Source organism: Neofelis nebulosa, chromosome 4 (assembly GCF_028018385.1).
Source record: "Neofelis nebulosa isolate mNeoNeb1 chromosome 4, mNeoNeb1.pri, whole genome shotgun sequence".
Classification (NCBI taxonomy): Eukaryota; Metazoa; Chordata; class Mammalia; order Carnivora; family Felidae; genus Neofelis; species Neofelis nebulosa.
Genome location: NC_080785.1, coordinates 162,135,178 through 162,163,014, shown reverse-complemented (window position 1 = coordinate 162,163,014; position 27,837 = coordinate 162,135,178). Strand labels below are relative to the sequence as shown.

Below are 27,837 nucleotides of genomic sequence, written 5' to 3'. Positions count from 1 at the left end.
ATTCTTTTTGTTCACTGCATAGTATTCCCTCCCTCTCAGCGAGTTGCGTGCGCGCCTTTGTCCGCGCGCGTGCAAGCCTCCCCCGTTTTTTACAATGACTATGAAAGCAGCAGGTAGCAACCTTTGACAGGTGCTCCCCATGCACACGCGCCGCCGATGGCTTCTCCAGGGTCGATGGCAGAGATGAATCGCACAGGGTGAACACGGTTGGATTTAATCTTTTTTTTGCCAGGTAACATTTTGTCCCACAGCCTGTGCTCACCCCGCTGGTTGTTACCAGACTAAAATTCTTGCCGATCTGATGAATTAAAAAAAAAAAGGCATCTTTCTGTCTGTTTCACTGGTACACAGTCAGCGCTCAATACCTATTTGATGAGTGAATGGGTGGGCGGACGAATGAATGGGCGACCACTGCTCCTCGCCCACCAAACACGCCAAGCTAGAGAGTCTCCCGAGAGCCCAGATGGGAAACAAAGGTTGGGGCCCCACCCTCTCCCGAGCCCGGCCCCGCCCCCCGCCCCGCCCCGGCCCGCTCCGGGCTCCCATTGGAGGCAGCGTGCGGGGCTGGCCTGGCGGGCGGGGCGGGGCCGGACCGGGCCGGGGCGGGGCGCTGCAGCCCGCGGAGCCTCCCGCCCGCGCGGGCTGGGGTCGCTCCGGCTCGGACTCCCCTCCTCGCCCGACGCGGCCATGGAGGACGAGCGGAAGGACGGAGCCTACGGTAGGAGCCGCCTCTGGCCCGCGACCGCCTCTGCTGAGTTGGGGGGCTTTGGGGGAGGGGGACATCGGAGATCTCAAACACCCGCGCTGCAGCTGGGGGCCCCCCTCCGGCTTCTCGGCCCAGCATTCCTCTCTGCGCCGACCCCACGCCCCCCTGCTCCCGCCGGGTCGCCCTGCGTCCCCTCTCCCGCGAGCCCCCGCACCCCCTCCGGCTGATGGGCCAGGACGCACGGCGCATGCTCCACCCGGGGAGGTCCCGTTATCTGGGCGGCTCAGATGCCAGGCGGGGGAGGGGAGGCTTGGCGACCGGGGCTCGGAAAAGGGACAGGGCCCCGACTTCCCCAAATCCCCCTCCTCTTCTGGTCGCCTTAGTCCGCTTCTTTCTGCTGCTCCCACCCCCCTGGAAGTAGCCATCTCGGGCTTCTGGCCAGATGGGGAAACTGAGGCAAGCCTGCGCAGACCGAATGCTGGGGTGGAAGGCCATCGGTTCTTGCTAGAGGCCTGGAAGGACAGAAAGAAGGGCGCCCTCGGTGAGGTCGCTGTAAGGAAGAGGAAACCATTGAGAAACTTTCCTGGCCGTGTACAAGGGGCTGGGGGGTGCCCGCTACCGTTTCGCAAAGTTCCTGCGACGCGGACCCCCCCTTCCGGGGTGGGTGGCCTTCGCCTCTGGGCCCCGAGGTTGGGGCCAAGATGAGGCCCCTCCCTACCCACGCCCTGCAGTGCCTCCTTTCCCAGGGTTCCCACGGAGGGGGGTTGGCATCCTCAGTTTCTCCTTTCTCTTCTCCATTTTGGGTCCCAGGGCTGAGCTGGGCACATGTCCCACGCAGCTCTCCCCTGGGGCAAAGGGGCGCTGCTGCCCCTCCTTGTGTGACAGGAACTTCCTGGAAACTGTGAGACAGAGGCTTTGGGGAGGGGGCAGGAAACCACTCAAAAATAATCAAGAAAAACAAGCTGACTGGAGACGTACCTCCCTCCCCACTGCCTCCACAGTGGCCTCAGCAGGTTGTAGAGAGAAACAGATGGGGGAGGCTGGGACCCTCCCTGCCCAGCCCAGCCAAGAGGGAAACACAGGGACCTGGCCACCACCCAGCCACTCCCCTCCCTGCCAGCCAATGTCCTGAGGGGCCTCCTTGCTCTTGGGTTTGGCTCAAACCCCAGACCCTGTATCTGTGGGTGCTGTGCGTCCCTTGGGTGTGGCTGGCTGTCTCTGAACTGGGAATCTCAGATTGGAGCCCTGGTCAGGCCCTGCCTGCCTGTGGGCAGCACCTGAGGGATCTTTGATGTCTTTAAGGAGCTGGGGTGGGGGATGGCAGTCAGAGTGGACAAGGATGTGATTCATCAAGCCTTGAATTTGGCCAAAGGGAACCAGCCATAGATGGGCCTGAGCAAACCCTCCCAGGCCCTGCCAGACCCGCACTCCAGACAGGGGACCTCTGTGCCCAACGGAGGTTACGCTGGGCGCCGGGAGCCCATTCCATCAACAAGTATTTTTTGAGCATCTTACAGGCAGGGTCTAGACACTGAGAACACAGCAGTGAACAAAGCAGAAAAATTCTTGAATAAATGTATGATTTTAGGTTGTTGTTAAGTGTTGTGGAGCAGAGAACAGGACAGCATGTGTGTGGGAGAATCATCTAGGATTATTTTAGGTGACCCAGGGCTGGAGTTTGAGCCAATAGCCATGGGAAGATTTGGGAGAAGTGTGTTCTAGGCAGAAGGAACAGCAAATAAACCAGCCAGTTGCTTAATTATTTTTCTCTCTGACGCCCAAGGAAGCCTGAGGTGGAGACTGCAGCTATGCCTTGCAAGCCAGGCCATCACCTCCTCCAGAGGGCCCCCCTGGCTTGACTCCTTGAAGTGGGGGATCTCATGTAGTTTGTAAATAATAGTTCATTCTCATCAGAACCAAAAACCTGGAGCCCTCAGGCTGCCCCATGAAGTCTCTGCCAGGAAATGAGGGGCTTTCCTTTGGGAACAGTGTTGCAAGGGTTGCTCACAGATCCCAGTGCTCACAGGGGCACGCCTGGGTGGCTCAGTGGGTTAAGCGTCCAACCTCAGCTCAGGTCATGATCTCACGGTTTATGGGTTCGAGCCCCGCGTCAGAGCTCTGTGCCGTCCCCTCGGAGCCTGAAGCCTCCTTTGGATTCTCTGTCTCTGTCGCTTTCTGCCCCTCCCCCACTTGCACGCTGTCTGTCTCTCAAAAATAAACATTAAAGAACATTAAAAAACCATATCCCAGCCCTCACACAGCCCTTGTATCCCAATGCCTTCCCATCCATCAGCTTTCATGACCTCAGGGGGTGAAGTCAGACAGACTCAGGTTCAAGTCCTGATTCTGACACTTAGGAGCTGTGTGACCATGGGAGAGTTGGCGACCTCTCTGAGACTCTATCCTTGTCTGCAGGGCTAGGCAGACCATACTCACTGCTGGGCAGCATTTTGCACAGTGGCTGGTAGGCTCTCTACATGCCAAGAGGCCTCTGGGGCCCATAATGTTGGAGACATGGATTTTCCAGAGCTGATGGAAAAGCAGCCCTCTCTGTCTAGGCATAGACTTGGCGGGACTGGGCAGGGCAGGAAGCTCCCTCCTCTGCAGACACCATATTTAGATGATATGAGGAAACTGGGAAATGGCTCCTGGCCCTGACGGATGACATCAATGGGTACCGCCATCCTTCCCACCCACCCAGGCATGAGCATGGAAAAATATTCTAGAACTTAAGACAATACACTCTGATAGGGGGCGGGGGGAAGGTGGGAAAAAAGTAATGGTGCTTGTGTAAAAAGCAGATTCCAGGGGCACCTGGGTGACTCAGTCAGTTAAGCATCTGACTTCGGCTCAGGTCATGATCTCATGGCTCATGAGTTCCAGCCCCACGTTGGGCTCTCTGCTGTCAGCGCGGAGCCTGCTTCAGATCCTCTCTCTCTCTCTCTCTCTCTCTCTCTCTCTCTCTCTCTGCCCCTCCCCCATTCTCTCTCTCTCAAAAATAAACATTTAAAAAAACAACAACAGATTCCCTGGCCCCATTTGCTAGAGTCCAACTCAGCTGACAGCAAGGATCTGGCATTTGATTTTTAAAATATATTGTTGGGAGGGGTGCCTGGATGGCTCAGTCGGTTGAGGGTCCGACTTCGGCTCAGGTCATGATCTCATGGTTTGTGAGTTCAAGCCCCGCGTCAGTCTCTGTACTGATGGCTCAGAGCCTGGAGCCTGTTTTGGATTCTGTGCCTCCCTCTCTCTCTGCCCCTCCCCTGCTCATGCTCTGTTTCTCTCTCTCTCTCTGTCTGTCAAAAATAAACAAACATTAAAATATATTGTTGGGAGAGGACATTTGCTCGTTAATTGAAAGTTTATTTTTTTCAAAAAGAGGTGATACATTCACATGCTTCAAAATCCAAAAGATACAAAGACTGTGTGGCTTTATCATGAAAGGTCTCCCTTGCGCTCCGTCTCTCAGCATGACACAACCTTCTTGGCAAAGTGTGTCAGTGTTCCAGCATCTAGTGCTTTCTTCCAAATGGAGTCTAGGCCTTAGAACTTCGCGTGCAATTATATACATATTTCTTACCTAGTCGCTGTTTTTTCCCCCTTTTGCAAAAATGTCAGCAAATCCCTAGTGTGCGAACTCTGAGGCAAGATTGTGTGTGTTCAGTTTGAAGGTGTATCCGCAGTGCCTGGCACATAGTAGGTACTCAACAGCTATTTACCGAATGAAAAGGTGTTTGTTTCACATGTTGCTTCTTTTTTTTTTTTTTTTCAAAGTTTATTTATTTTGAGAGAGAATGTGCGAGGGCAAGCAGGGGAGTGGCAGAGAGAGAGGGAGAGGGAGAATCCCGAGCAGGCTCCGCACAGTCAGTGCAGAGCCCAACAATGGGCTCAAACACACCAACTGTGAGATCATGACTTGAGCCAAAACCAAGAGTTGGGAACTCCACCGACTGAGCCACTCAGGGGCCCCTCACATGTTGCTTTTTGTTTGTTTGTTTGTCGCTTTTTGTTTCTTTGTTTAATGTATCTTGGAGACATCTCTCATGTCCCTGCCTGGAAATCTTCCTCGGTGTTTTTCTGACAGTTGCATAAAGTAATGTATGTATGGATGGAATAGTTTATATTTACCCAATCTTATATTTAACCAATCAAGAGGAATATTAAAAAAAATTTTTTTTAACGTTTATTTTTGAGGGAGAGAGAGACACACACAGAGTGTGAGCGGTAGAGAGTCAGAGAGGGAGGGAGACACAGAATCTGAAGCAGGCTCCAGGCTCCGAACTATCAGCACAGAGCCCGATGCGGGACTCGAACTCATGAATGGTGAGATCAGACCCAAGCCGAAGTCGGAAGCTTAACCGACTGAGCCACCCAGGCGCCCCTCCAGAAGAATATTTGAGACTTTTTATTGAAGCAGACAGTTCATACGTAAAAGGAAACAAATCCTAAATGCATCAGGCTCCAGAAGTTTTCACATGGTGAACACACCCATGGAATCAGCGCCCAGATCTGGAGGGAAAAAAAAAAAATTCCCAGCACCCCCCAAGCCCCTCATGCCTAAGGAGGGCCAATCCCTATTATTATTTTAATCTTTTGTGGTAAAAAACAAACAAACAAACAAAAAAAAAAAACACTAAAATTTACCATCTTACTCATTTTTCTTGTATGTTTCAATAGTGTTAAGTATATTCACATTGTTGTGCTGTGGCCTGTTTTTGTAAGGCCAATGGACTAAGAATGGCTCCATTGTTTGTAAATTGTTAAAAAAAAAAAAAAAAAAAGGAGCGCCTCTGTGGCTCAGTCTGTTGGGCCTCGGACTCTTGATTTCCGCTAAGGTCACAAATCTCAGTGAGATCGATCCCTGCATCCAGTTCCTGCCTCATGATGACAGCACAGAGCCTGTTCAGGATCCTTCCTCTCTCCCTCTAAATAAATAAATAAATAAATAAATAAATAAATAAATAAATAAATAAATTTAAATTAAAAAATAAAAAGGAATATGAGACAGAGATGATATGTGAAACCCAAAGCTTCAAATCTTAACTATCTCCCCTTTAACAGAAGAAAATTTGCAGATCTCCAGTAAGGACCTTCCCATTACCCCAGAAAGTTCTCTTATGCTCCTTCCCAGTCAATCCCCAAAGGGAGAGTTGTTTTTAAATAGGATTTAAATTTTTTTTTAACATTTATTTTTGAGAGACAGAGAGACAGAGCACGAGAAGGGGAGGAACAGAAAGAAAGAGAGACACGGAATCTAAGCAGGCTCCAGGCTCCGAGTGGTCAGCACAGAGCCTGACACGGGGCTTGAACTCACCGACTGCGGGATCATGACCTGAGCCGAAGTCGGATACTTAGCCGAGTGAGCCGCCCAGGCGCCCCCCTCATTTTAAATAGGATTTTAATCTCTTACATAATAAAATAAATATATTCTCATGGGGGCAGAGGGGAGGGGCTAAAAATTAAAAATAAGCCCTCAACCACACAGAATATTTTAGTCTTCCTAGTGAAAGAGCCCTTTACATACCCTCGACTAATTGCCCTCATCGCAGAGGTAGCAGAACCAAGAAATCTTTTGCACAAGCTTAGCCTGTTTCTGTGTGTGTATGTGGCTTCTTTACAGTATTTTTTTAAGGCTCCTCTGGCCGGCTTAATGAAAAATGGTCCTGTTCCCAGGGTGAGATACTATGTTGTCCTGCAAACAGCTGAAGTAGATGTAACCTCCTTATGTTAGCATGTGAAATAGCAAAGTAGGAAAGAATATGTGTAGCAAAACAGGGCGTGGGGGGATCAACAGCTACAAATTTGCTTCTGCATGTGTACTTAGACTGTCTGGAAGGAGGAAAGGGAAACCAGGGAGAGGAAGTTTGGGCTCTGGGCCAAGGGTGAGAGGGAGAGTGATTCTTCTTAGTCTGAAGGGTTGTTTCTGGTTGCGGCGTTTTACCTCGATAAGTAAGCACACCGTTTACTTAATAGAAACGAAGTCACTTTTTGGGCAGGTGTGGTGCGGCAGCAGGTGCTGCCGTGGCGGAGCGGACATGCTAAGAGGGGGAAACAGGCGAGATGCTGCGATAAATGAGGGAAATTCTTGGAATGTCAGAGACGGGCTCAGGAGAAAAATCATGCAGGGAAGAGGAGTGGGAGTAATCTCTAGGGCCTTGAGGCGGAGTTAAAAATTTTAAGACCATGCTAAGGTGATCAGAGGCCGGAAGGAGGGAGCTGTGTAGAATGTTTCAGGGAGAGGGCGTGGCCTGGGCACAGGGTACGGGGTCTGTGGGCCATGGAGAGGACTTGGGCTTTTGTTCTGAGAGAGGTGGGAGCCATTGAGAATTCTGAGCAGAAGAGGGAACCGGCCTGACTGAGGTGCCTGTGGGCACCCTCCGGCCCCTGTGAGGCGCAAGGGCAGAAGCCAGACCAGGACAGAGGCGACAGCACTTATCCAGAGGCATGAATCACCTGGTACCAAGGTGCTAAGTAAATGAGCACATCTACAGAAGAGCTAAGCACAGAGTTCTGACTCTGCCAGGTCCCAGAATCCAGCATCGCCTCTGCTCCAGTCCGGCCGCCTTCTTCCTAGCCCTTTAGCACCTGTACCTTTTGTGTCCCTGAACCTTTCATATACCTGAACCTCAGTGTTTCCATCCATAAAATGGGGTTAACAACAGCATTGGCTCCTTCTTGGGGCTGTCTTTAGGGTTCAGTGAACTGATGCGGGTTCAGCACTTAGCCGAGCGCTTGGTCCATGGTAAATGCTCAATCTGTGGGGGTTATTCACAGGGCATAGAGTTCAAGGGCATTTGTCAGGGGCAGAGTTCAAATCCCAGCTCCAACTGGCTGTGTGATTTGGGGCAAGTCAGGAAGCATCTGCGTGCCTTGGTTTCTGTATTGAGTCCTGTACACTGAGAGCCTTGCGAGGATGGCATGAGCTTCTAGAAATAAATGTCTGGCTTGGTGCCCAGCACAGGCCCAGCACACAGTAGGTGCTCTGTTTTTTTTTTTGTTTGTTTGTTTGTTTTTTGCTCTTAGCATTGTGACCAGGACTGTGACTCTCACCTTTCCTATTCAGACTCTTTCCTCCCCAAACTCTTGGTCAAAGGGACTCATCTGGGTGGCTGGGATCCCATTGCCCAGGCAGGCACAGATTTCTGGGAAGGCTGAGTGAGCCAGCCTGGCTGTGTGGGTGAGGCCCTGGGCTGCTGCAGGCCTTGGGGACTTGGCCAATTATCTGGAAGCCACAGGGGCTGGGTGGCACTTGATGTCCTGGCTCTAGCATTGTGACTGGGCAGCCTGTATCAGTTTCCTTATCTCCTACACCCACTGCACCGGCTGGGACGGCCTTTGTGCCCAGCAAGGCCAGGACCCAAGGGTCCCCCACCCAGCCTGGTCTATTGGCCCAGCTTTTCCACACCTTCCCCCCATACTGTTACATCTTTAGTTCTGCCTCTGTCCGTATCTGCCACAGAAAAGGCCTGGGTTGGAGCCAGAGGGGCCTTGGTTTGATTCACATAGCTCTATCCCTCACCAGCTGTGCGGTCTGAGCCTCATTTGGCCCTCTCTATCAAGTGGGACCATGCTCCTAATTAATGTTTGTTGAACCCCAGACTTTGCTAAGTGCTTTTTGAGCATTGAACCCTGACAACACCCACGAAGCAAATACAGCTATCGATTCCATTCTCCAGGCAGGAAAATGGCAGCCTGGAGAGGGAAAGGGCTTGTCCATTCACCCAGCCCTTTTGTGGGCAATAATACCACTCCTGATTGTTACAAAGAGAGCACATGAAACCTGCTGGCACAGAACCCGGCTCAACACTTGCTGGTTCATGGCCTAGAGACCAAGGGGTGGCAAACTTTTTCTACAGAGAGGCCAGAGAGTAAGTATTATCAGCTCTGCGGGCCACGTATAGTCAATCTCGCGAACCCAGCTCTGCTGTTGTGGCCCGAGAGCAAGTCACAAACAACGTGAACAGGAACGAACATAGCTATGTACCAAGAAAACTTGACTTACAGCCACTGACATTTCAATTTCACGTAATTTTCACATGACAAAATAGTCTTCCTCTTTTGACGTTTTCCAGCCATTTACAAATGTAAAGACCAGGGGCACCTGGGTGGCTCAGTCGGTTGAGCATCCGACTTTTGGTTTCAGCTGTCATGATCTCACCGTTTGTGCGTTCGAGCCCCCTAGTCGGTCTCTGCACTGGCAGCACAGAGCCTGCTTGGGATTCTCTCTCTGCCTCTCTCTGCCTCTGCCTCCTCTCAAAATAAATAAATAAAACTTAAAAAGAAAAAAAAAAAGACCATTCTTTGTTCTAGATCATGTGAGAACCGGCTGTGGGTGATTTCTTCCACCCTGCCCCCTCACCCCACCCCCGCCCCATGACAGTTTGTCAACCCCTGGCCTAGATGGTTACACACTGTGATCGGCAGAATCATGGTTCCCCCCACCCCCGCAAACATACCCATATCCTAATTCCTGGAACCTGTGACTATGTTAGTTTACAGGCCAAAAGGGAATTAGCAGATGAGATTAAATTTAGGGTTTTTTTTTTTTTTCCATTTTTTAATGTTTATTTTGTTTTGAGAGAGAGAGAGATAGTGCGACCCGGAGAGGGGCAGAGAGAGAGGGAGACACAGAATCCGAAGCAAGCTCCCGGCTCCAAGCTGTCAGCACAGAGCCTGACGCGGGGTTCAAACTCATGAACCGTGAGATCATGACCTGAGCTGAGGTCGGATGCTTAATTGACTGAGCTACCCAGGCACCCCTAAATTTGGGATCTTATTTTTTTTTAAAAATTTTTTTTTTTTTTTTCAACGTTTTTTTTTTATTTATTTTTGGGACAGAGAGAGACAGAGCATGAACGGGGAAGGGGCAGAGAGAGAGGGAGACACAGAATCGGAAACAGGCTCCAGGCTCCGAGCCATCAACCCAGAGCCTGACGCGGGGCTCGAACTCACGGACCGCGAGATCGTGACCTGGTTGAAGTCGGACGCTTAACCGACTGCGCCACCCAGGCGCCCCTTTAAATTTGGGATCTTATGATGGAGAGATTATCCTGGATTATCCAGGTGGACCCAAGGACAAGGGAGGACCCTTATAAAGGGAAGAGGGAGGCAGTAACAAGTCAGAGAGGGAGATGTGGTGGACGTGGGCTTGACGGGTGTGTTGGCTTTGAGGATGGAGAAGGGGCCATAGGCCAAGGAATGTGGGGGCACTGGCACCCTTTAGAAGCTGGAACAGGTAAGGAAACAGAGTCTCCCACAGAACCAGCCGAAAGAACACAGCCCTGCCAGTGCCTTGATTTTAGCCTAGGGAGATGCTCTTGGGATGTCTGACCTCTAGAACTGTAAGATAATGCATTTGTGCTGTTTTAAGCCACCCATTCCGTGGCACTTTGATACAGCAGGCACAGGAAATTCATACAGGTCCTAACTCATGAGCTGGGTAGCCCCCCGGCTCTCCTGCTCACCACAGGTATGTCATTTCTCTCTGGGCCTCAGTTTCCGCATCTTTCAAGCGGAGGTCACGATGGGATCAATCTCACAAAGCTGTTGTAAGGATGAACTGAGGGAGAAGCATGCACCGTGTTGGAAAAGCGCCTGGCACATGGTGAAGTGGTCAGTAAAATGGAGGCATTGGGGCATTTGCACTGTTACCATTTTTGCAGGATTGTTGCAAAGATTCAGCAAGTTCTCATCCTGCAGGGTTTGGATCAGGCTTGATGATCAGAATCCAGGAGTATTTGGGGCACCTGGGTGGCTCAGTGGGTTAAGCATCTGACTTGAGCTCAGGTCATGATCTCTCAGTTCATCAGTTCCAGCCCTGTGTTGGGACTGTCAGCTGTCAGCACAGAACCCACTTCAGATCCTCTGTTCCCCTCTCTCTCTGCCTCTCCCCCACCTGCTCTCTCTCTCTCTCTCTCTCTCTCTCTTTCTAACTCCCTCTCTCAAAATAAATAAACTTAAAAAAAAAAAAAAAAAAGGAATCCAGGAGTATTCAACTTGCCCCTCCCCCTATTCCCACCTGCTAAAGTTAATGAGAGCTAATGGAACCCGTAACATGCTCACACCAAGCTTCCCTCCTGTAGTTCTCAAGAACCAACAAGGCCAGGCCCTAGGCCAAGCCAATGCCAGGCGCCGCTGTGCATCTTTAGTTCCATCTTACAGAGATAACTCAAGTTCACACAGCAAGGTCATGGCCCTACTGTCTCATCCACAGCCACCAATTTCTCTGAGAGCTGAAACCTCTCTGTGTGTCTTCCCCTGCCCAGCCTGGCCAGGTTATGCTCCTGCTCAGACACTCTCAGTGGCTCCCACTCACCCATCGGACCTGGAGTAAGGATCTCCTACTGGTTGGTAGATGACTGGGCGAGCCACTTCTCCTCCTTGGGCCTTGGTTTTCTCCACTGTAAAATGGGTTGATGATAGGACCTCCACTATAATGAGGACAGAGCTCGAGTCAGAAAGATACTCCGTAGTCAGCACCACCTACTCTTATATGGTTCCTTCCACTCTGCCAGTCTGGCTGCCATTCAGCTAACATGGAGAAACTTCCAGCACTCCCCTTATCCCTTCTCCACCCTTACCAGTCTCACCTTTTATCAGATGTAGAAATATGTTCCTGTGTTTTTCCCTTCATACTTGTAACAGTTTTGAGGTGTTTTCTTTTTCTCTTTTAAGCACTTTTACTTATTTGAGTAATCTCTGCACCCAATGTGGGGCTCGAACTCATGACCCCGAGATCAAGAGTCACACGCCAGCCAGAGGCCCCAATAGTTTTGAGTTTTTATCTCTCTTGCATGATTAATCCATGTGGAATTTGTTTTGCTATGTGTTGGGAGCGGAGTTAACTTTTTTCTTCCGAATGCAATTGAGGCCACGACCTGATTTGTCCTCTCCCTGCCCACTGAAAATTCCACATTTACCAAGTATTAAATTCTTGATGTATAAAATTCACAAATCAACTTAAACATTTTTTAATGTTTATTCATTTTTGAGAGACAGAACATGAGCAGGGGAGGGGCAGAGAGAGAGGGCGACCCAGAATCTGAAGCAGGCTCCAGGCGCCGAGCTGTCAGCACAGAGCCCGACGCGGGGCTCAAACTCACGAACCACGAGATCATGACCTGAGCTGAAGTTGGACACTCAACTGACTGAACCACCCAGGCGCCCCCGCAAGTTAACTTTTTAAATACTAGAATACTCTAAGCTACATTTCTACTTTCAGTCTTAGCTACCTATACATGGTTTGTTCATTCAACAAACACTAACTGAGTGCCAGGTGCTATTTTAGGCCCTAGATACAGTTATGAACAGAACAGATACAAACCCCTGCCCTTGTGCTGTGAACAGCAAGGGGGCAGACAATAAACAAGCAATAGGTAAATGTGCGACGTGCCAAGTAGTGATGAAAAACAAAATAAAACAGGGTGACGGGACAGAGGGAAAAGGGATGCTGTTTTGGATAGGATGGTCAGAGAAAGCCTCTCTGAGGAGGGGATGACTGAGCAGAGGCCCGTGTCAAGTAGAGCCACGTGGACATCTCTGGGAAGAGATTTCTAGGCAGAGGGAACAGCCAGTGCAAAGGTCCTGAGATGAGACCATGCCTGGTGAGTTTGTGTATAGCTAGTGAGGCCAGGGAGGCTGAAACAAACAAGTGGAGGGGAGAGAACAAGGGGGCGGGGCTGAGCACAGAGGGCCTTTTAGATGATGGTGAAGAGTTGGGGTTTTCCTCCGAGTGAGGCAGGAGCCATGGAAGGTTCTGGACAGAGAGAGAGACATACCCTGACTCAGATGTTCACAGACTCCTCTGGTTGCTATGGGCGGAACAGACAGGAGGGTGAGGGGAAGGCTGGGAGCTGGGAGAGCCGGGTGGAGATGCCTGCACTGGTGACAAGGGTGGGGGTAAGAAGTGGTTGGATTCTGAAGATTCTGATGGCAGAGCTGGTGTGAAGGAAAGAGAGGCGTCCCAGGCTTCTGGTCTGAGCACTTGGGAAGATGAAGCTGCCTTTTCTGAGCCGGGGCTGGTCGGGGACCATCAGGGGCTTGGATGTGACTGTGCTGAGTGTGAGACGCCCGTGAGACCCCCAAGAGACAGGTGTCACAGGGGCGTGCAGTTCAGGGGACCGACATTTGGGAATCATCAGGGTGGAGCTGGTGGTTGAAGTCCTGCGTCTGCAGGAGTGTCCCCAAGGGACCTAGCATAGCTGGGAAGAGGCTGGAGCCTTTTTTTGTCCACTGCTTGGACTGGGTGGGTGGGACCAGCCAGCCTTGGGGTTGGCAGGAACCACAGGAACCACAGCATTTCTCTGGGAGGCCTGGTCACCCAAGGGCATGGCTTGGAGCCTTGAACCTCTCCTGTTTGCTGAAGCCTGTGGGCCAGGGGTCAGGTGGGGCTTCCACAGCTGGAGGCCCCTGGGGGGAAGGTACATTCCTTTAGGGACAAGCTGAGTTAGTGACCAGAGCCCTGCCGGGGAATGCTTGGCTCTGAGGTAGCAGCTACAATTATCGAGCACCAACTGTATATGACCACACTATATAACCCCGTTGCTGACTGTATGCCTCATACTGAATGTGTGTTCCTGCTAATCTGCACCAAACGTATAATCCACTGTACTGTAAAGTGTGCAGCTGGCCTCAAAGAGAGTTCTTGGGCAGGGTGGGGGGGGCGGGTACAGAGAGAACAGGCACATGACTGAGGGAGTATACAGTTGGCTTGGGGAGTGGATGGCTGGTGTAGGGGTGTATAATATAGTCAGCTGACTGTATACCCCATACTGGCTGCACAACCCTTTGCTGACTATATTCCTTGCACCAGCTGTATACCCCCACCCCTGCTGTGTACCCCACACTGATCAAATACCCCCATGGCAACTGTATACCTCTTTGTTGGCTGTATGCTTCCACACCAACTGTATAACGCCAGGCTGTATGCCCCCTACTGGCGTCCCTCCGTACCTACTGTATATCTCCTTCTCAGTTAAACACCCTTACGCTAACTGTAGTACGTCCATGCCAACTGTATACCTCCTGGTATCCTGTGATTGGTCTTTGACCGGTTTTGGTTTTATACTTTCAGCCCCAATTCACAGTTGAGGCTGCTCAGGGCAGGCAAGATACTGGCTGAACTGCCCTGCAGCTTGGACGGGGCAGAAGGAGCATTTGAATCTAGGGCCATGGGGTTAGAAGGGGAGGTTCACAAGAACAGATGCACAAGACTGGGCTCCCATTTGCTATTGTATATACTCAGCGCCCAGCCCTGGGCCTGCACCCAGTGGGCGCTCAATAAATACTTGTTCTACCGAACACTGGCTTCAGGATGCACAGTCAGGATGTGTGCTGGGATGGTGAGCTCAGGTGTATAAGCCCTGGGGGCCACAAAGGGCAGTGCCAGGCAGGGATGTGGCATCTGGGCTGCAGGTCCCATTTTGCCAGTCTTCAGAAGACCGGCGATGTGGATTTTTATATGGAGTTTCCCAAACGTTTAACTGTTGGCATTTCTTTTTTTTTTTTTTTTCTTTTTTTTATGCAGACCAAAATAAAAACTGGTTTGAGAATTTTCAGCTCAAATACTCTATATTTGGGAGTTTGGGTGCAGCCATCTGCCTGCTTTGCGGCGCGTATCTCGAGTTACCTCCCTACGCCTCAGTTTCCGTACCTGGAGAATGGGGCAATCTCAGGCGCCCTTCCAGGGTTGAGAGGTGTTCCAGGCGGCGGCGTCCGGTTGGGACGCGGGGGGCGCGCCGAGGCCGCTGGGTGAAGCCAGAGTCCCCCGGGTGGGGGCTGGGCAGGAGGAGGAGCGGCGGGGGGGTGGGGGGGCGGAGTGGGCTAAATCGGGGGTGGCGGGTGAGTGGCGGGAGCAGCTGCGGCCCCGCCCGGGCCTCTCCCCCCTCCCTCCCTCCGTCGGCCAGTCCGTCCCGAGGCAACTGCTCCGCTAGGGCCGGTCAGACCGGTTTGGGCCGCCCCGCCTGGCTCTCTGCTGGGAGGAGCCGCCGCCAGTGGGTCCATCGGTCCCGCCTTCGGGACGCCCGCGCGTCCGGACCCAGTGCCGAGGGGGCTCGGAGCAGGCGGGCGGCGCCGGTGCTGGGCGCCCGCGGGGATGGGGGGCGAGCGGCCGCATTACTACGGGAAGCACGGTAGGCAGCGCCCCTCTTGCGCACCCGGGCCTGGCCTGTTGGAGGGGGCAGCGGGAGGACCCCGCGGGGAGCGAGAGTGGGGAGCAGACGCGCCGATCTCTGCCTGTAGCGCCTCATGCTCACGTGCCTGCACCCCTCACCCTGTTCCTGCCCGGAAGCTGCCTCTCAGAGGTCCCTCCAGCCCCCCTCACCTGAAGAGCCTGTCTTCGTAGCCCCCTCCCCGGTACTCCTGCCGGAACCTTCTCCAGATCCCACCTTGGACCCTCCCCTCCCTACCTGGCTCCCAACCCCCCAGTCCAGCGCCCTCCCCAGTGGGTAGCCGCCAGGGGATAACTCGGGGCTGTTCTCGGTGGGCGACTGCTCCCCCTGCCTTGGCCTGCCAGCCCTGGGGGCTCGGGCGTGGTCGCCTGGAAGTGGGGTGAGGCAGAAAAAACTCGCTGGCTCTCTGGAAGTTACTCTTCCCTGGGCCAGAGGGTACCCCCTAGGGGCTTCTGGGTGGGGGGGCTCCCATCCCCTTCTTGGTCACCCTGCTCAATCTTCCTGATTTTCAGGAACACCACAGAAGTATGACCCTACCTTCAAAGGACCCATTTACCACAGGTAAGGGCTCTGGGTTCCTGGGAGGGGTGGGGTCTCTGCTGGTATTGCCTCTACCCATTTCTTTACTCCCTCCCCCCCCCCATCTGCTCTCCAACAAACTGGTGATAGATATTTGCAACTTGACAATTAAAGAACTAATTTCCTTAATATACAAAGAGTCTTTACAAATGCATTTTTAAGCTCAGGCAAAAGACTGGAAGAGATAATTTCTAGAACAAGAAGTACCATAGGCAGTGAAGTTATGGGAAAGTACTCAAACTCACTGATAGGTAAAGGAATGGATAAAACAATAACCAAATAGAATTTCGCCACCATGGATTAGCAAAGATGAAAAAGATTGGCATTTAGGCTGTTGTGAATCTAACCCGCACAGTGTCTTCTTGGAGGGAATTCGGAAATACGAATTTTTAAGTGTGCAGCTCTAAGGGCGCCTGGGTGGCTCAGTCCGTCAAGGTTCCGACTTCTGCTCAGGTCAGGATCTCACGGTCCGTGAGTTCGAGCTGTGCTGACAGCTGGGAGCCTGGAGCCTGATTCTGTGTCTCTCCATCTCTTGGCCCCTCCGCTGCTCATGCTCTGTGTCTCTCTGTCTCTCAATAATAAATAAATGTTAAAAAAAATTTTTTTTAATAAAAAAACACTAATAATTATGCAGCTCTTTGTTCCAAAGAGTAAAATTCTAGGGGAAAAAAATTCTCCATCAACCTTGTACACCTGGACAAAAAGGGATGATGTAGCTGCTTTTTTGAAAATGACAAGACCCAGCAATCTGAATGTGCATCTTTGAGAACTGGAACTGGTTTGATAAGTTACAGTGGATCTTTGGGTCCTACTGTTCCGCAACTGTTAAAACGTACAAAAACCCTTGTAAGTGGTGACGTGGATCACTGACAAAACATTAAGTGAAAAACAGCAAGACACAGAACAGTGGGTGTATCACAATCACTTGAGTTAACAACAACAAAAAATGGTTTTTGAACATTTGTATCCAATTAATAACCCAAAAGACTCAGGAGAGGGGCACCTGGCTGGCTCAGTCAGAAGAGCATGTGATTCTCCATCTCAGGGTCTGGAGTTCCAGCCCCACGTTGGGCGTAAAGATTACTAAAAAAGTAAATAAATAAATTGAAAATAAGAAAAATCATTAACAAAGTTTACTTACAGGGAGAGGGGCCGTGTGGGTGACTTATTTTTTCATTGCATGCATTCCTGCATAATTTAATGTTTATTTATATTTGAGAGAGAGAGAGAGAGAGAGACAGCGTGTGAGCGGGGGAGGGGCAGAGAGAGACAGAGACATCATCGGAAGCAGGCTCCAGGCTCTGAGCTGTCAGCACAGAGCCTGACCCAGGGCTGGGACTCATGAGCCATGAGATCATGACCTGAGCCGAAGTCAGACACTTAACCGACTGAGCCACCCAGGCGCCCCAAAATAGTTTACATTTTAAAAGACATTACTGCCGGGGCGCCTGGGTGGTGCAGTCGGTTAAGCATCCGACTTCAGCCAGGTCACGATGTCGCGGTCCGTGAGTTCGAGCCCCACGTCAGGCTCTGGGCTGATGGCTCGGAGCCTGGAGCCTGTTTCTGATTCTGTGTCTCCCTCTCTCTCTGCCCCTCCCCCATTCATGCTCTGTCTCTCTCTGTCCCAAAAAAAAAAAAAAAAAAACGTTGAAATAAAAAACATTACTGCCAATTGCTATTAGAGGTGTGGGGACGTGGGCACTCTGAATCAGAAGAGAGCTGAACACTGTGGCCCACTGCTTCAAGAACAGTGTAGCATTAGGTATCAAAATGTAAGGGTGCCGGGTTGTCTGGGTAGAGCATGGGACTTCTGATTTTAGGACGTGAGTTCCAGCTCCTTGTTGGGCGTAGAGGTTGCTTTAAAAAAAAAAAAAAAGGCGAAATGTACATGCTCTTTGGTACAGCACTCACACCAGTAAGGAATACGTGGATGTGCGTTATGTGTTCCGGGCAGCATAGGGTCCATGATACACAGTCCCCAAGGTTCCCACAACAAAAATGCTGTTCTTTGTTCCCCAGGGGCTGCACAGACATCATTTGCTGTGTGTTCCTCCTCCTGGCCATTGTGGGCTATGTGGCTGTAGGCATCATAGGTGAGTGGAGGAGGGCACAGAGTCGGGGTTCCAAGGTGGGGGGGGGGGCAAGCCACAGCCTCTAGGGCAGGAACGGGGATGATGCTCAGGGATGGCCGTGCCTCAGTGTCCCTGGATCCCTCCACAGCCTGGACCCATGGGGACCCTCGAAAGGTGATCTACCCCACCGATAGCCGAGGCGAGTTCTGCGGGCAGAAGGGCACAAAAAATGCGTGAGTCTGGTTCCTTGGGGCCTGGTGGGACGGGGGAGGCATGGGCGGGAAGGCTTCGTGAGCACGGGAGAGAAGGTTCTAGGCTTCCCCCACCTCCATCCATCCATTAGTTTAGTCAACAAGTATTTATAAAGCTCCCACTTTCTCCAGCTACTATTCTAGGCCTGGAGGACACAGCACTAAGTGAGACATTAAGAGTCTTGTGTGGTCGCTCACACTTTAGGCGAGGGACAGAGAGGAGACAGTCCTGGATCTGGTGTCACATGGTGATGAACAGATGAGCCAAAAGCGAGTTCAATCCAGGCTGTGCCATTCCCTGGCTGTGTCACCCAGGGCGAGTGTCTCAACCTCTCTGGGCCTCATTTTCCTCAGCTCTGAAATGGGGACAATAACAGGCTGTTGTGATGGTTAGATGAGCCAAAAGGCAGAGCTTAGAATGGCGCCTGGTGTGGAGTGGTCGTTGCTAAGGTTGTGGTTTTCTTGAGGCATTTTATATGCCATCATGACAGTTTCCATCTCCCTTCCCCAACCCCAGGAACAAACCCTACCTGTTTTATTTCAACATTGTGAAGTGTGCCAGCCCCCTGGTCCTGCTGGAATTCCAGTGCCCCACCCCCCAGGTAATGTGGCCTCTCCCCATCTTCTTTGCTGTCCCTGCTTTCTGTCACCGGGGCCTCTTCTCCCTATAGCGACAGCTTCTCTCTCTCAGCCCCTTCTTTTCCCTGGTGAATGGGTAGTGGGACCTCTGTCCTGAGTGGGGATCGGGTGTCTCTCTTGATCCCACCCAACCCCTGCCTCCTGCCCCCCCAAGATCTGCGTGGAGAAATGCCCCGACCGTTACCTCACCTACCTGAACGCTCACAGATCCCAGGACTTTGAATACTACAAGCAGTTCTGCGTGCCTGGCTTCCAGGGCAACAAGGTGAGAGGAAGCCCAGGTGGGGGCAGGGGGCAGAGTGCTGGCCTGGGGCTTTAACCACCCCCCCCCCCCACCCTTTCTTGTCAGGGTGTGGCTGAAGTGCTTCGGGATGGCGACTGCCCTGCTGTCCTCATCCCCAGCAAGCCCTGTGAGTCTGGGGTTCCGTAAGCTTGGGTGGGCCGGGGAGAGGTTTCGGGGACTCAGCCTGACTGGTCCCTTTCCCTGTTCCATGCAGTGGCCCGGCGATGCTTCCCAGCCATCCACGCCCACAAGGGGGTCCTCATGGTGGGCAACGAGACAACCTATGAGGACGGGCACGGCTTTCGAAAAAACATCACAGAGCTGGTGGAGGGTGCCAAGTGAGGACCGCCGCCGCCCATCACAGCGGTGTCCCCCTTTCCTGGGTGGGACAGGGCATCCCCTGGGGCTGGCCCGATCAGGGAGGGGCTCTGACACCAGCCTTGTTTGCCCTTCCCCAGGAAGGCCAATGGGGTCCTGGAGGCGCGGCAGCTGGCCATGCGGATATTTGAAGATTACACAGTTTCCTGGTACTGGATCGTCATGTAAGTCGGGAGGGAAGGTGGCCCTTCCTGTCTGTGTGTCCTGGGGCTGGTGAGACGATCGCTGTGCTCATGCCCCCGTTTTATCCCCAGAGGCCTGGTCATCGCCATGGTGATGAGCCTCCTGTTCATTGTCCTGCTCCGCTTCCTGGCTGGCATTATGGTCTGGGTGATGATCATCATGGTGATTCTGGTGCTGGGCTACGGTGCGTCCCCCCTCCCGGCACCCTCCCCACCCCCCAGTCTGCAAAATGCCTGTACCCTTTGACCCGACAGTGGCCGGCAAGAATCTTGACCTAAGCCGTGACACATTCTCCATTCTTCTACTTGGTGTGTTTGTGAAAGATGTTCATCTCGGTGTTGTTTATGGGAGCAGGCGCTTGGAAACAACCTCAGTGTTTATCGATGGGGGATGGGTTAACTCGTAGCCTCCCAGGCTGGGACCTGGAGCTGTATTTTATCTACATCAAAAAGCATTCTCAAGCAGACCACTTAACACAGTGATTAAAGATGCGAGCTCTGGCACCAGACAGCTGGGCATTAAATGCTGGCCTTGCCAATTCCTTCCTCCGTGACCGTGGGCAAGTGACTCACCCTCCCTGTGCCTCAATTTCTTCCTCTATAAAGTGGGGATAATTAGTATTTACTAGTTAGGAGGCTTAATGAGAAAAAGTGTGCAGATGAGATGCGGGGGGGTGGGGGGGGGGCGTAGATTTCAGGCCCGTGGAACCCAGAGGTCATGCTCAGAATTCAGTGGTTTGTATTTTGATTATTTAGACAAACTTTCCAGATGAAAGATGCCCGATAGGCAATCCAGTGTGAGGATACAGATATTAAAACACTCACGTTAATCACTGGTTTCTGACTGGGTGCTGGCATCTTAGGCAAATTTTTTTTTTTTTAATTTTTTAAATTTATTTTTGAGACAGAGAGAGACAAAACATGAGCAGGGGAGGGGCAGAGAGAGAGGGAGACAAAGAATCCGAAACAGGCTCCGGGCTCCGAGCTGTCAGCACAGAGCCCGACACGGGGCTCGAACTCACAGACCGTGAGATCATGACCTGGGCCGAAGTTGGACGCTTAACCTAGTCACCCAGGCGCCCCCCCCTTTTTTTTTTTTTTTTTTTTTTTTTACTTTATCTGGATTTTACAATTTTATTCTTCAAAGAGCAAAGGGGAACATTAAAAGTCCCTAATACGGCCCCACTGAATGTTAACACCCATATCCTTCCTCCCCACCCATGAATCATTGTTATAAGGTGGCAAGGAAAACCTCAAGTCACACAGCAGCCTGATACCTATTCAGTCACTCACTCATTCCTATAGGCAGGCGTGCGTCAAACACGTATTGAGCGCCTATGTGTCCTAGGAAGTTTTCTAGATCCTGGGGGATGCGGGGAAGATGGACCAGAAATAATAAACCAGGTGTGTGCAACTCCTGATCTCAGAGTCGTGAGTTTGAGCTCCAGGCTGGGTGTAGAGATTACATAAAAATATAATCTTAAAAAAGAATAATACTAGGGGCGCCTGGGTGGCGCAGTCGGTTAAGCGTCCGACTTCAGCCAGGTCACGATCTCGCGGTCCGTGAGTTCGAGCCCCGCGTCGGGCTCTGGGCTGATGGCTCGGAGCCTGGAGCCTGTTTCCGATTCTGTGTCTCCCTCTCTCTCTGCCCCTCCCCCGTTCATGCTCTGTCTCTCTCTGTCCCAAAAAAAAAAAAAAAAAAAAAAAAAAAAGAATAATACTAATAAACTAGAAAACTCTCTAGCAGGTCCAAGCAGAGAGAGGGGACAAGAAGTCGAGTGTGAGGGTGTGTGATTTGAAACAGGAGAAGGGGTTTGGGACGGTCTCGTTAGAAGGTGCCATTGGAATAGAGACAAGGAGGGTGTGAGGAGTCTGGTACCAGGCAGTGGGCATAGCAAGTGCAAAGGCTCTGAGGCAGGAGGAAGCACCGGCAGCCTCTGTCCGCTCTGGTTTCCGCTTCTGCTCAATGGGGGTGTTTCCCCCTGCTTTGCAACGTCGGGGGAGCATTCCGTGGGCTGAGGTCGGTCCCCTGTGCAGGAATATTTCACTGCTACATGGAGTACACGCGACTGCGTGGCGAGGCCGGCTCCGACATCTCCCTGGTGGACCTCGGCTTCCAGACAGACCTCCGCGTGTACCTGCACTTGCGGCAGACCTGGATGGCCTTCAGTGAGTCCCAGCCCCCCCATCCTGCCCTCCGGTGAGGCCTGGGAGGGAGCGGGGACAGGCAGCTGGCAGCCTCTGCCACCCTCTGCCTCCCGCAGTGATCATTCTGAGCATCCTTGAGGCTGTTATCATCTTACTGCTCATCTTTCTGCGGAAGAGAATTCTCATCGCCATCGCACTCATCAAAGAAGCCAGCAGGTGGGTGCCAGGGTGCCCGGGGTTGGGCTGGCGTTTGCCCCGGGGGTGCTGGGGCCCTGATGCCTGTGTCTGCTCCTCCCCAGGGCCGTGGGATACGTGATGTGCTCTCTGCTCTACCCACTGGTCACCTTCCTCCTGCTGTGTCTTTGCATCGCCTACTGGGCCAGCACTGCTGTGTATCCACCGTCAGACCCAGATCCCTGACCCCCCCGGGGTGGGGCGGGTGGCTAAGGGCCAAACTTGCCTGGAAGTGACCTGCAGCTTGGGGGCAGGGCCGGAACCTGGTGGCAGGGGGTGGGGGGAATGGAGCCTTTCTGGGGTCCCTAGTCCCAAATGTTGGGTTCCTTAATGAACCTCCAGCTTCCTGTCCACTTCCAACGAAGCTGTCTATAAGATCTTTGATGATGGCACCTGCCAAGTTGCCGGGAAAACCTGCAACCCTGAGGTGGGGGTCGGCTATTTCCCCAGCAGCCCACAGGCTATCTGAAACCTGTCATCTCCCCGCTTGGGGACCATTCAGCAAACATTCAGTGCCTGCTGTATGCCCTGTGCTGGATGTGGGGAGCGTGGAGGGGAAGAGCTCCAACTGGGCAGCCCCACCCCACCCTAAATGCTGGACCACACCCACCTTTCTCCCCTTGACTTCATTTCCTGCCCCACACCCCACCCTTAATCCAATGATAGCCAGTTCTTGTTTCTAGAACCCCTTCCTTGCCTTTCATAAGCCCCTGTCCTGACCCCTGTGGTCCTCATACTGATCTCTACCACTCTTGTCCTGTCCACATGACCACTCTACTGATGCATGACCCTACTCTGATCCCCAGGATGGGTTATCCTGCCTCATCGACACCTGTGGAGTCAACAATCCCATCTTGCTTCTAGAACCCCTATTAAAAGCCCCTATACGGAACTCCCAATCCCTTGACTTAACTCTGACTCCCATGACTCCTGTCCCACTCCATGGGCTACCTGACCCGGGCCTGATGCCCAGAACCCCCTCTGAGCCCCTGGCCCCTATGTTGTGACCCGGCTCCCCATCCTTCCCGCAGACCTTCGCCTCCTCCAATGAATCTCGCCTGTGCCCCGGTGCCCACTGCCAGTTCGCCTTCTATGGTGGTGAATCCGGCTACCACCGGGCCCTGCTGGGCCTGCAGATTTTCAATGCCTTCATGTTCTTCTGGCTGGCCAACTTCGTGCTGGCCCTGGGCCAGGTCACGCTGGCTGGGGCCTTCGCCTCCTACTACTGGGCCCTGCACAAGCCAGACGACCTGCCTGCCTTCCCACTCTTCTCTGCCTTCGGCCGGGCGCTCAGGTGGGACGCTGGGTGGTCTGGGGCTGGGGGCGAGATGGGCTGGAGGAGCCTTGGCCTGGCCGCTGACCACCCCCTTGGCCCTCAGGTACCACACAGGCTCCCTGGCCTTTGGCTCCCTCATTCTGGCCATTGTGCAGATCATCCGAGTGATGCTCGAATACTTGGATCAGCGCCTCAAAGGTGCGGCCCACCAGTGGCTCACGATGGCCAGTGGGAGGTGGGGCGGGGGGGCGGGGTTAAGGCAATGGGACTGTGATTGGTTTCTGCTTGTAGGGAGCTTGATTAGTTCCTAAGGTGGAAGAATGGCTGAGGGAGTCCAGTGGGTGGAGTTCTTAACCCTGGGGTAGCGGATGCGGGACCAGGAGGCCTGGGGCACCATTGGTTCCTGAAGAGACTAGGATTTGTGTGTGAGGAGAAGAGCGGGGCTAAGACATTTTTTTTTGCTGCGGTGGAGCTTGGATTGGTTATTCTTTGGGGTGGGGCCAAGGAGGCGGCAAGGATTGGCTTCTGCTTGGGAGGCAGGGCTGGGGCAGGTGTGTGGGTTGTGATTGGTCCCTATCCTAGAAGCTGGGTTGAAAGGCTTCAAGATTGGGCCCCTCCTAGGGGTCCGAGCCCCGGGCCGGGCCCGGTTGGTTCTTACTTGGGTGAGGGCCAGGCCCCCCGAGGGTTCTGGATCAAATTTCCTTTCCCTGTCTCTTTGAGAAGGCAGGCTCCAGAAATCTGGATTGTGTGCGTGTTATGAGGGTGGAGGGTGGTCCATACCGGGGTGGGGGGGGGGGTTGTCTCCCCTCACCTCTGCGTCCTTCTCTTCTCTCTTAGCTGCAGAGAACAGGTTTGCCAAGTTCCTCATGACCTGTCTCAAATGCTGCTTCTGGTGCCTGGAGAAGTTCATCAGATTCCTCAACAGGAATGCCTACATCATGGTGAGTAGACCTGGGACCCCGAACCAACCTGCCAACTCCTGCTGGGTGAGAGCAGCCCTCGTTCCCAGCCGGTGGGCCTGATCCCTCCTCCTCCTCCTCCTCCTCCTCCTCCTCCTCCTCCTCTTCCTCCTCCTCCTTCCAGATTGCCATCTACGGCACCAACTTCTGCACCTCGGCCAGGAATGCCTTCTTCCTGCTCATGAGAAACATCATCAGGTCAGGGAAAACACCATCCTCTGGCTGCCTCCCTCCTCCCCCCGGTCCCTGAGCCCCTATTCATGCCTGCTCCTCACTGTCCCCTGCAGAGTGGCTGTCTTAGACAAAGTTACCGACTTCCTTTTCCTGTTGGGCAAACTTCTGATCGTGGGTAGTGTGGGTGAGTGCCGCTGGTCAGCCTACTGGGGGGGCTGTGGTTGGGGTGACTTGTGAAGTGCTGTCGGGCCCCACATCTTCTTTTGTGACGCCTGCCATGGTGTCTGAGGTCTTCTTGGGGGGAGGGGCCGCTTCCTTTAGTCAGAACCCTCAACCGTCTCGTTACCTCCCTCTCTCCAGGGATCCTGGCATTCTTTTTCTTCACCCACCGTATCAGGATTGTGCAGGACACAGCACCACCCCTCAATTATTACTGGGTCCCTATACTGGTACGGACCTTTGGGGACGGGTGGGGATCCAGGGAGAAGGAGGCGCTGGGGTCCTCCTGGTCTCTTTTAACTAGACAGATGTGGATGGAGGTCAGAGGTGGGGGATTGATTATGTATTCAGTCCACAAACACGTAGTAAATACCTACTGTGTACCAGACACAGGGGGAGGAAGGGCTTCCCTCCAGGGGGCCTTCCAGTTCAGAGGCAAGTAGACATCAGTCAGTAACGATACGAGTGGCTGCACGATCGCACACTGACTCGTGCCACCGGGGGGGAGCTTACGGGGAACCGTTAGAGCCTGTTAGAGCGGGAGGATTTGGGCAGGTCTGGGAGGCCCGGTGTCTTCACTGTGGAAGTGATGTCAGATCCAAGATCTGAAGGAGATAACAGGCCACATCCAGGCAGAGGGAACAAGATCGGGGGCCGTGAGCTGGGACTGTGCCAGGAAATGAAGAAACCGGTGTGGGGGGAAGGAGGTGGAGATAGGGGCAGGGAGGTGATGGGGCCGTGGAGGTAATGTCATGCACCCTAAGAGCAGTGCAGGCCTTGGAGCCCAGTGACCTAGAATTTTATCTGACTCTCTCTTTGCTCGTTCTAAGATGGTAACTTTGAGCAAGGTATTTAATCTCTCCATGGCCCACTTCCTTCAATCCATAAATGTTTATCAGATACCTGCCAAGGCCCTGTGAGCCTCCAGATTGCTGGGGGTATAGCAGTAAGTGGGACAGATACAGTCTGATGGGGATGAGGGCGTTATGTCTGTGGTACCCTAAACATGCATAAAATTGCAGCCAGGGTCTAGCTGTCAGAAGCAGCTTCGTAGAGGAAGTGGTATCTGAGGACTCCACGTATGAGCTGGAAGCAGAAAGATAAGGAGACCTTAAACTAGATTAAGTTGGGACGACAGCATGTGCAAAGGCCCTGGGGTTGAAGAGAGCAAGGAGTGAATGGCAGTACTTTGGATCTTACTCTAAGGAGGGCTTATCAGCAGGGAAATGACCTGATCCCAGCCTGGGAGGGTGTGGCGGGTGGGAGTTGCCCTGGGAGCTGGGGTGGAAACATCTTGGCTCCCCTTGCCTAGACGGTGATCATCGGCTCCTACCTGATTGCCCATGGCTTCTTCAGTGTCTACGGCATGTGTGTGGACACGTTGTTCCTCTGCTTCTGTGAGTGACCCCTCACCCAAACCCTTGCCAGGCCCTGACTGCCTTCTCCCCTCTGGGCATAACATCTTCTGATGGGGCTATGCATCCAACGGCCAGGTGCCCCCAGCTTCCCCGGGCGTCCGAGGGCCCTGGCATGCCTTCTCGGCTTCCTCCCTGCGCTCGGAGCTGCTCCATCCCGTTGTGCCCTGGTCCGGCCTGCAGCTAGAACGCTCTGCCCCTGGGCCCTCGGCTTTGGGGTTTCTGGCTTTGTTGGGGGGGGATCTGTGGCTGCTACTAACTTTGGTCTCTCCATCTGTCTGTTTTTTGTTTTGTTTTTTGTTTTTTCTCTTCTCTTCCTCTACTCCATGCCTGCTGGCTTCCCTGTTCTTCCCTGCCTCCCTCTTTCCCTCCCTTCCTGACCACCCCATTTTCCCCCTGCCGGTTCCTGGGGGGAGCCCAGGTGAGGACCTGGAAAGAAATGACGGCTCTCAGGAGCGACCCTACTTCATGTCGCCCGAGCTGAGAGACATCCTGTTGAAGGGGAGTGCGGAGGAGGGGAAGCGGGCAGAAGTCGAGGAGTAGAGAGGGAGGGAGGCGTGGGGGCCACACAGGCCTCCTCCTTTCCTCCCCGTAGACTGGGGGTGCATGCGGGACTTCCCCTGCCTGGGAGCGTGGGGAGCGTGTGTGTGTCCCGTTCCCGAGCCTTCCACGGCTCGCCCCTCTCCTGTGTCTTGCTTCCTAATCCTCTGAGGCTTCTCTGTGGCCCTCGTCCCGTCCCCCCCACCCCACCCCCGTCCCCGGAGGCCCCTGCCCGGGGGCTCCCCTCATGCCACGGTCTCTGGGGCCTCTCTCCGCAGTGGAGGACCTGGAGAGGAATGACGGCTCAGCCGAGAGGCCTTACTTCATGTCTCCCAACCTCAAGAGGCTCTTGAACAAGACCAACAAGAAGCTGGCCGAGTCCTAAAGGCCCCGCTCCCCCGCGCCCCACACACCTCTCCAGAAATCTCACACCGGGTGCTCGGCAGCTGGGCCAGAACCCTTGGCCCGCTGGGCTCACGTGAAGTCCTGTCACTGCCGCCCCCCCCCCCGCCCCGCCCCCACCTGTCCGGTCATCACTGGACCCCAGGGACCTGAAGGATTCGGGGCGTCTCCTCCCCTGTGCCGAGGGGCCTTCGGAGTTTTCCTGGCGGCGCCCCAAGACGGCACGAGTCACGCCAGCTCTTGCTGGCCTGGACGGGGAGAAGTCCGTTGAGGCCTCTGATGTCCGACCTGCAGTGGGGCCCGACCTCTGTGGGCCGCCGCCCGCTTCCTGTCGCTGCCTTCCAACGGGGCAGTGTCTGCGTCTGCGACCGTGGTGGCCGAAGCGGGCTGCGGTTCCTCAGGCGCCCGTTCTCTCGTGTCTGCTCCGGCCAGGACCAAGCCCCTTCTCCATGGCTGAACGGCTGACTCACAGGCTGCCACATGCGTTTCTTTCTTTCTTTTTTTTTTTTTAACCTGGACGTGCATTAAAGGGTCTGTTAGCTTTTTCCTGTCTGTCTCAACGGCTGAGCCGGGGCCAGCTGAGGAGTGCCTTCTGTTGTCCCCTCCCCGCCGAACGTGGCTGGGGTGGGAGTGGGGTGGCCAGGTGGGGGTGTCTCCTGGCATGGGAGGCCACAGCAGGGGTGTCACGGAAGGAGAGGGAGCTAGTCTGTTGGGGGAGGGCAGCTGGGAGCAGACCCGGTGCAGGAGGGAGGAGGCCGCTAATGGCTGTTTAATGGGAACCTGCTGGCTGGCTGGCTGGCTGGCTGGAGGAGTTGGGCCCGATTTCCCCCCTTCTCCTGCCAGTTACTGACACAGCTCTCTTTGTAAGAGAGAAAGAACCTGAATCCCCCAAGGGGCGATTTCAGGGGAAGGGGTGGGTGGGGGCAGATGCCGTGAGCAAACCGGGCCGCCTCTGCGCAGTCACCTCGCCTTGAGGATTCTTTTGCCAAATTTGTGGAACTCCATGGACCTGGTCTCCTGGTTCCCCCTTAGCCACGTCCCAGGCCCCTGACTTCATCAGCACCGTGTTAGGGTCCGGAAGAGGGAGAAACCCAGGCCTGGGGTCCCAGGCTCTTGTGTCTGCCCGCCATCCCTCAGGCCCCCTCGTTCTGTCTGCACACTCTTGCGTGTTAACTGCATTCCAACCACTAATAAAGTGCCTATTGTACAGAG

General features: G+C 53.6%; 1 protein-coding gene across 4 annotated transcripts; it reads left to right on the top strand.

Annotated features, from left to right (window-relative positions):
- The first annotated feature begins 575 nt into the window (after positions 1 to 575).
- Positions 576 to 27,837, top strand: SLC44A2 (solute carrier family 44 member 2). Of its 4 annotated transcripts, none has more exons than XM_058728047.1 (22): positions 576 to 718; positions 15,387 to 15,435; positions 17,473 to 17,546; positions 17,674 to 17,758; positions 18,294 to 18,378; positions 18,570 to 18,680; positions 18,765 to 18,825; positions 18,913 to 19,036; positions 19,157 to 19,240; positions 19,331 to 19,443; positions 21,296 to 21,427; positions 21,523 to 21,622; positions 21,706 to 21,798; positions 21,983 to 22,067; positions 22,672 to 22,934; positions 23,020 to 23,114; positions 23,754 to 23,857; positions 24,000 to 24,073; positions 24,163 to 24,233; positions 24,410 to 24,498; positions 25,581 to 25,665; positions 26,502 to 27,837. In XM_058728047.1, the coding sequence occupies exons 1-22, from the start codon at positions 688 to 690 to the stop codon at positions 26,606 to 26,608; spliced, it is 2,115 nt and encodes a 704-aa protein (XP_058584030.1). In that variant the 5' UTR covers positions 576 to 687; the 3' UTR covers positions 26,609 to 27,837. The 4 variants fall into 4 exon arrangements, with proteins under 4 accessions (XP_058584030.1, XP_058584028.1, XP_058584031.1 ...); XM_058728045.1 differs by lacking the exon at positions 26,502 to 27,837 and adding an exon at positions 26,105 to 26,474; XM_058728048.1 differs by lacking the exons at positions 576 to 718; positions 26,502 to 27,837 and adding exons at positions 14,663 to 14,835; positions 26,105 to 26,474.

What these genes read in the sequence shown, in the direction of transcription:
- SLC44A2 (XM_058728048.1), top strand. Translation starts at nt 14,799, where the DNA reads ATGGGGGGCGAGCGGCCGCATTACTACGGGAAGCACG. An exon ending in TCCAGTGCCCCACCCCCCAG is followed by an intron (nt 18,379 to 18,569) that starts GTAATGTGGCCT and finishes TGCCCCCCCAAG; the next exon opens with ATCTGCGTGGAGAAATGCCC. An exon ending in CACGTTGTTCCTCTGCTTCT is followed by an intron (nt 25,666 to 26,104) that starts GTGAGTGACCCC and finishes GGGGGAGCCCAG; the next exon opens with GTGAGGACCTGGAAAGAAAT.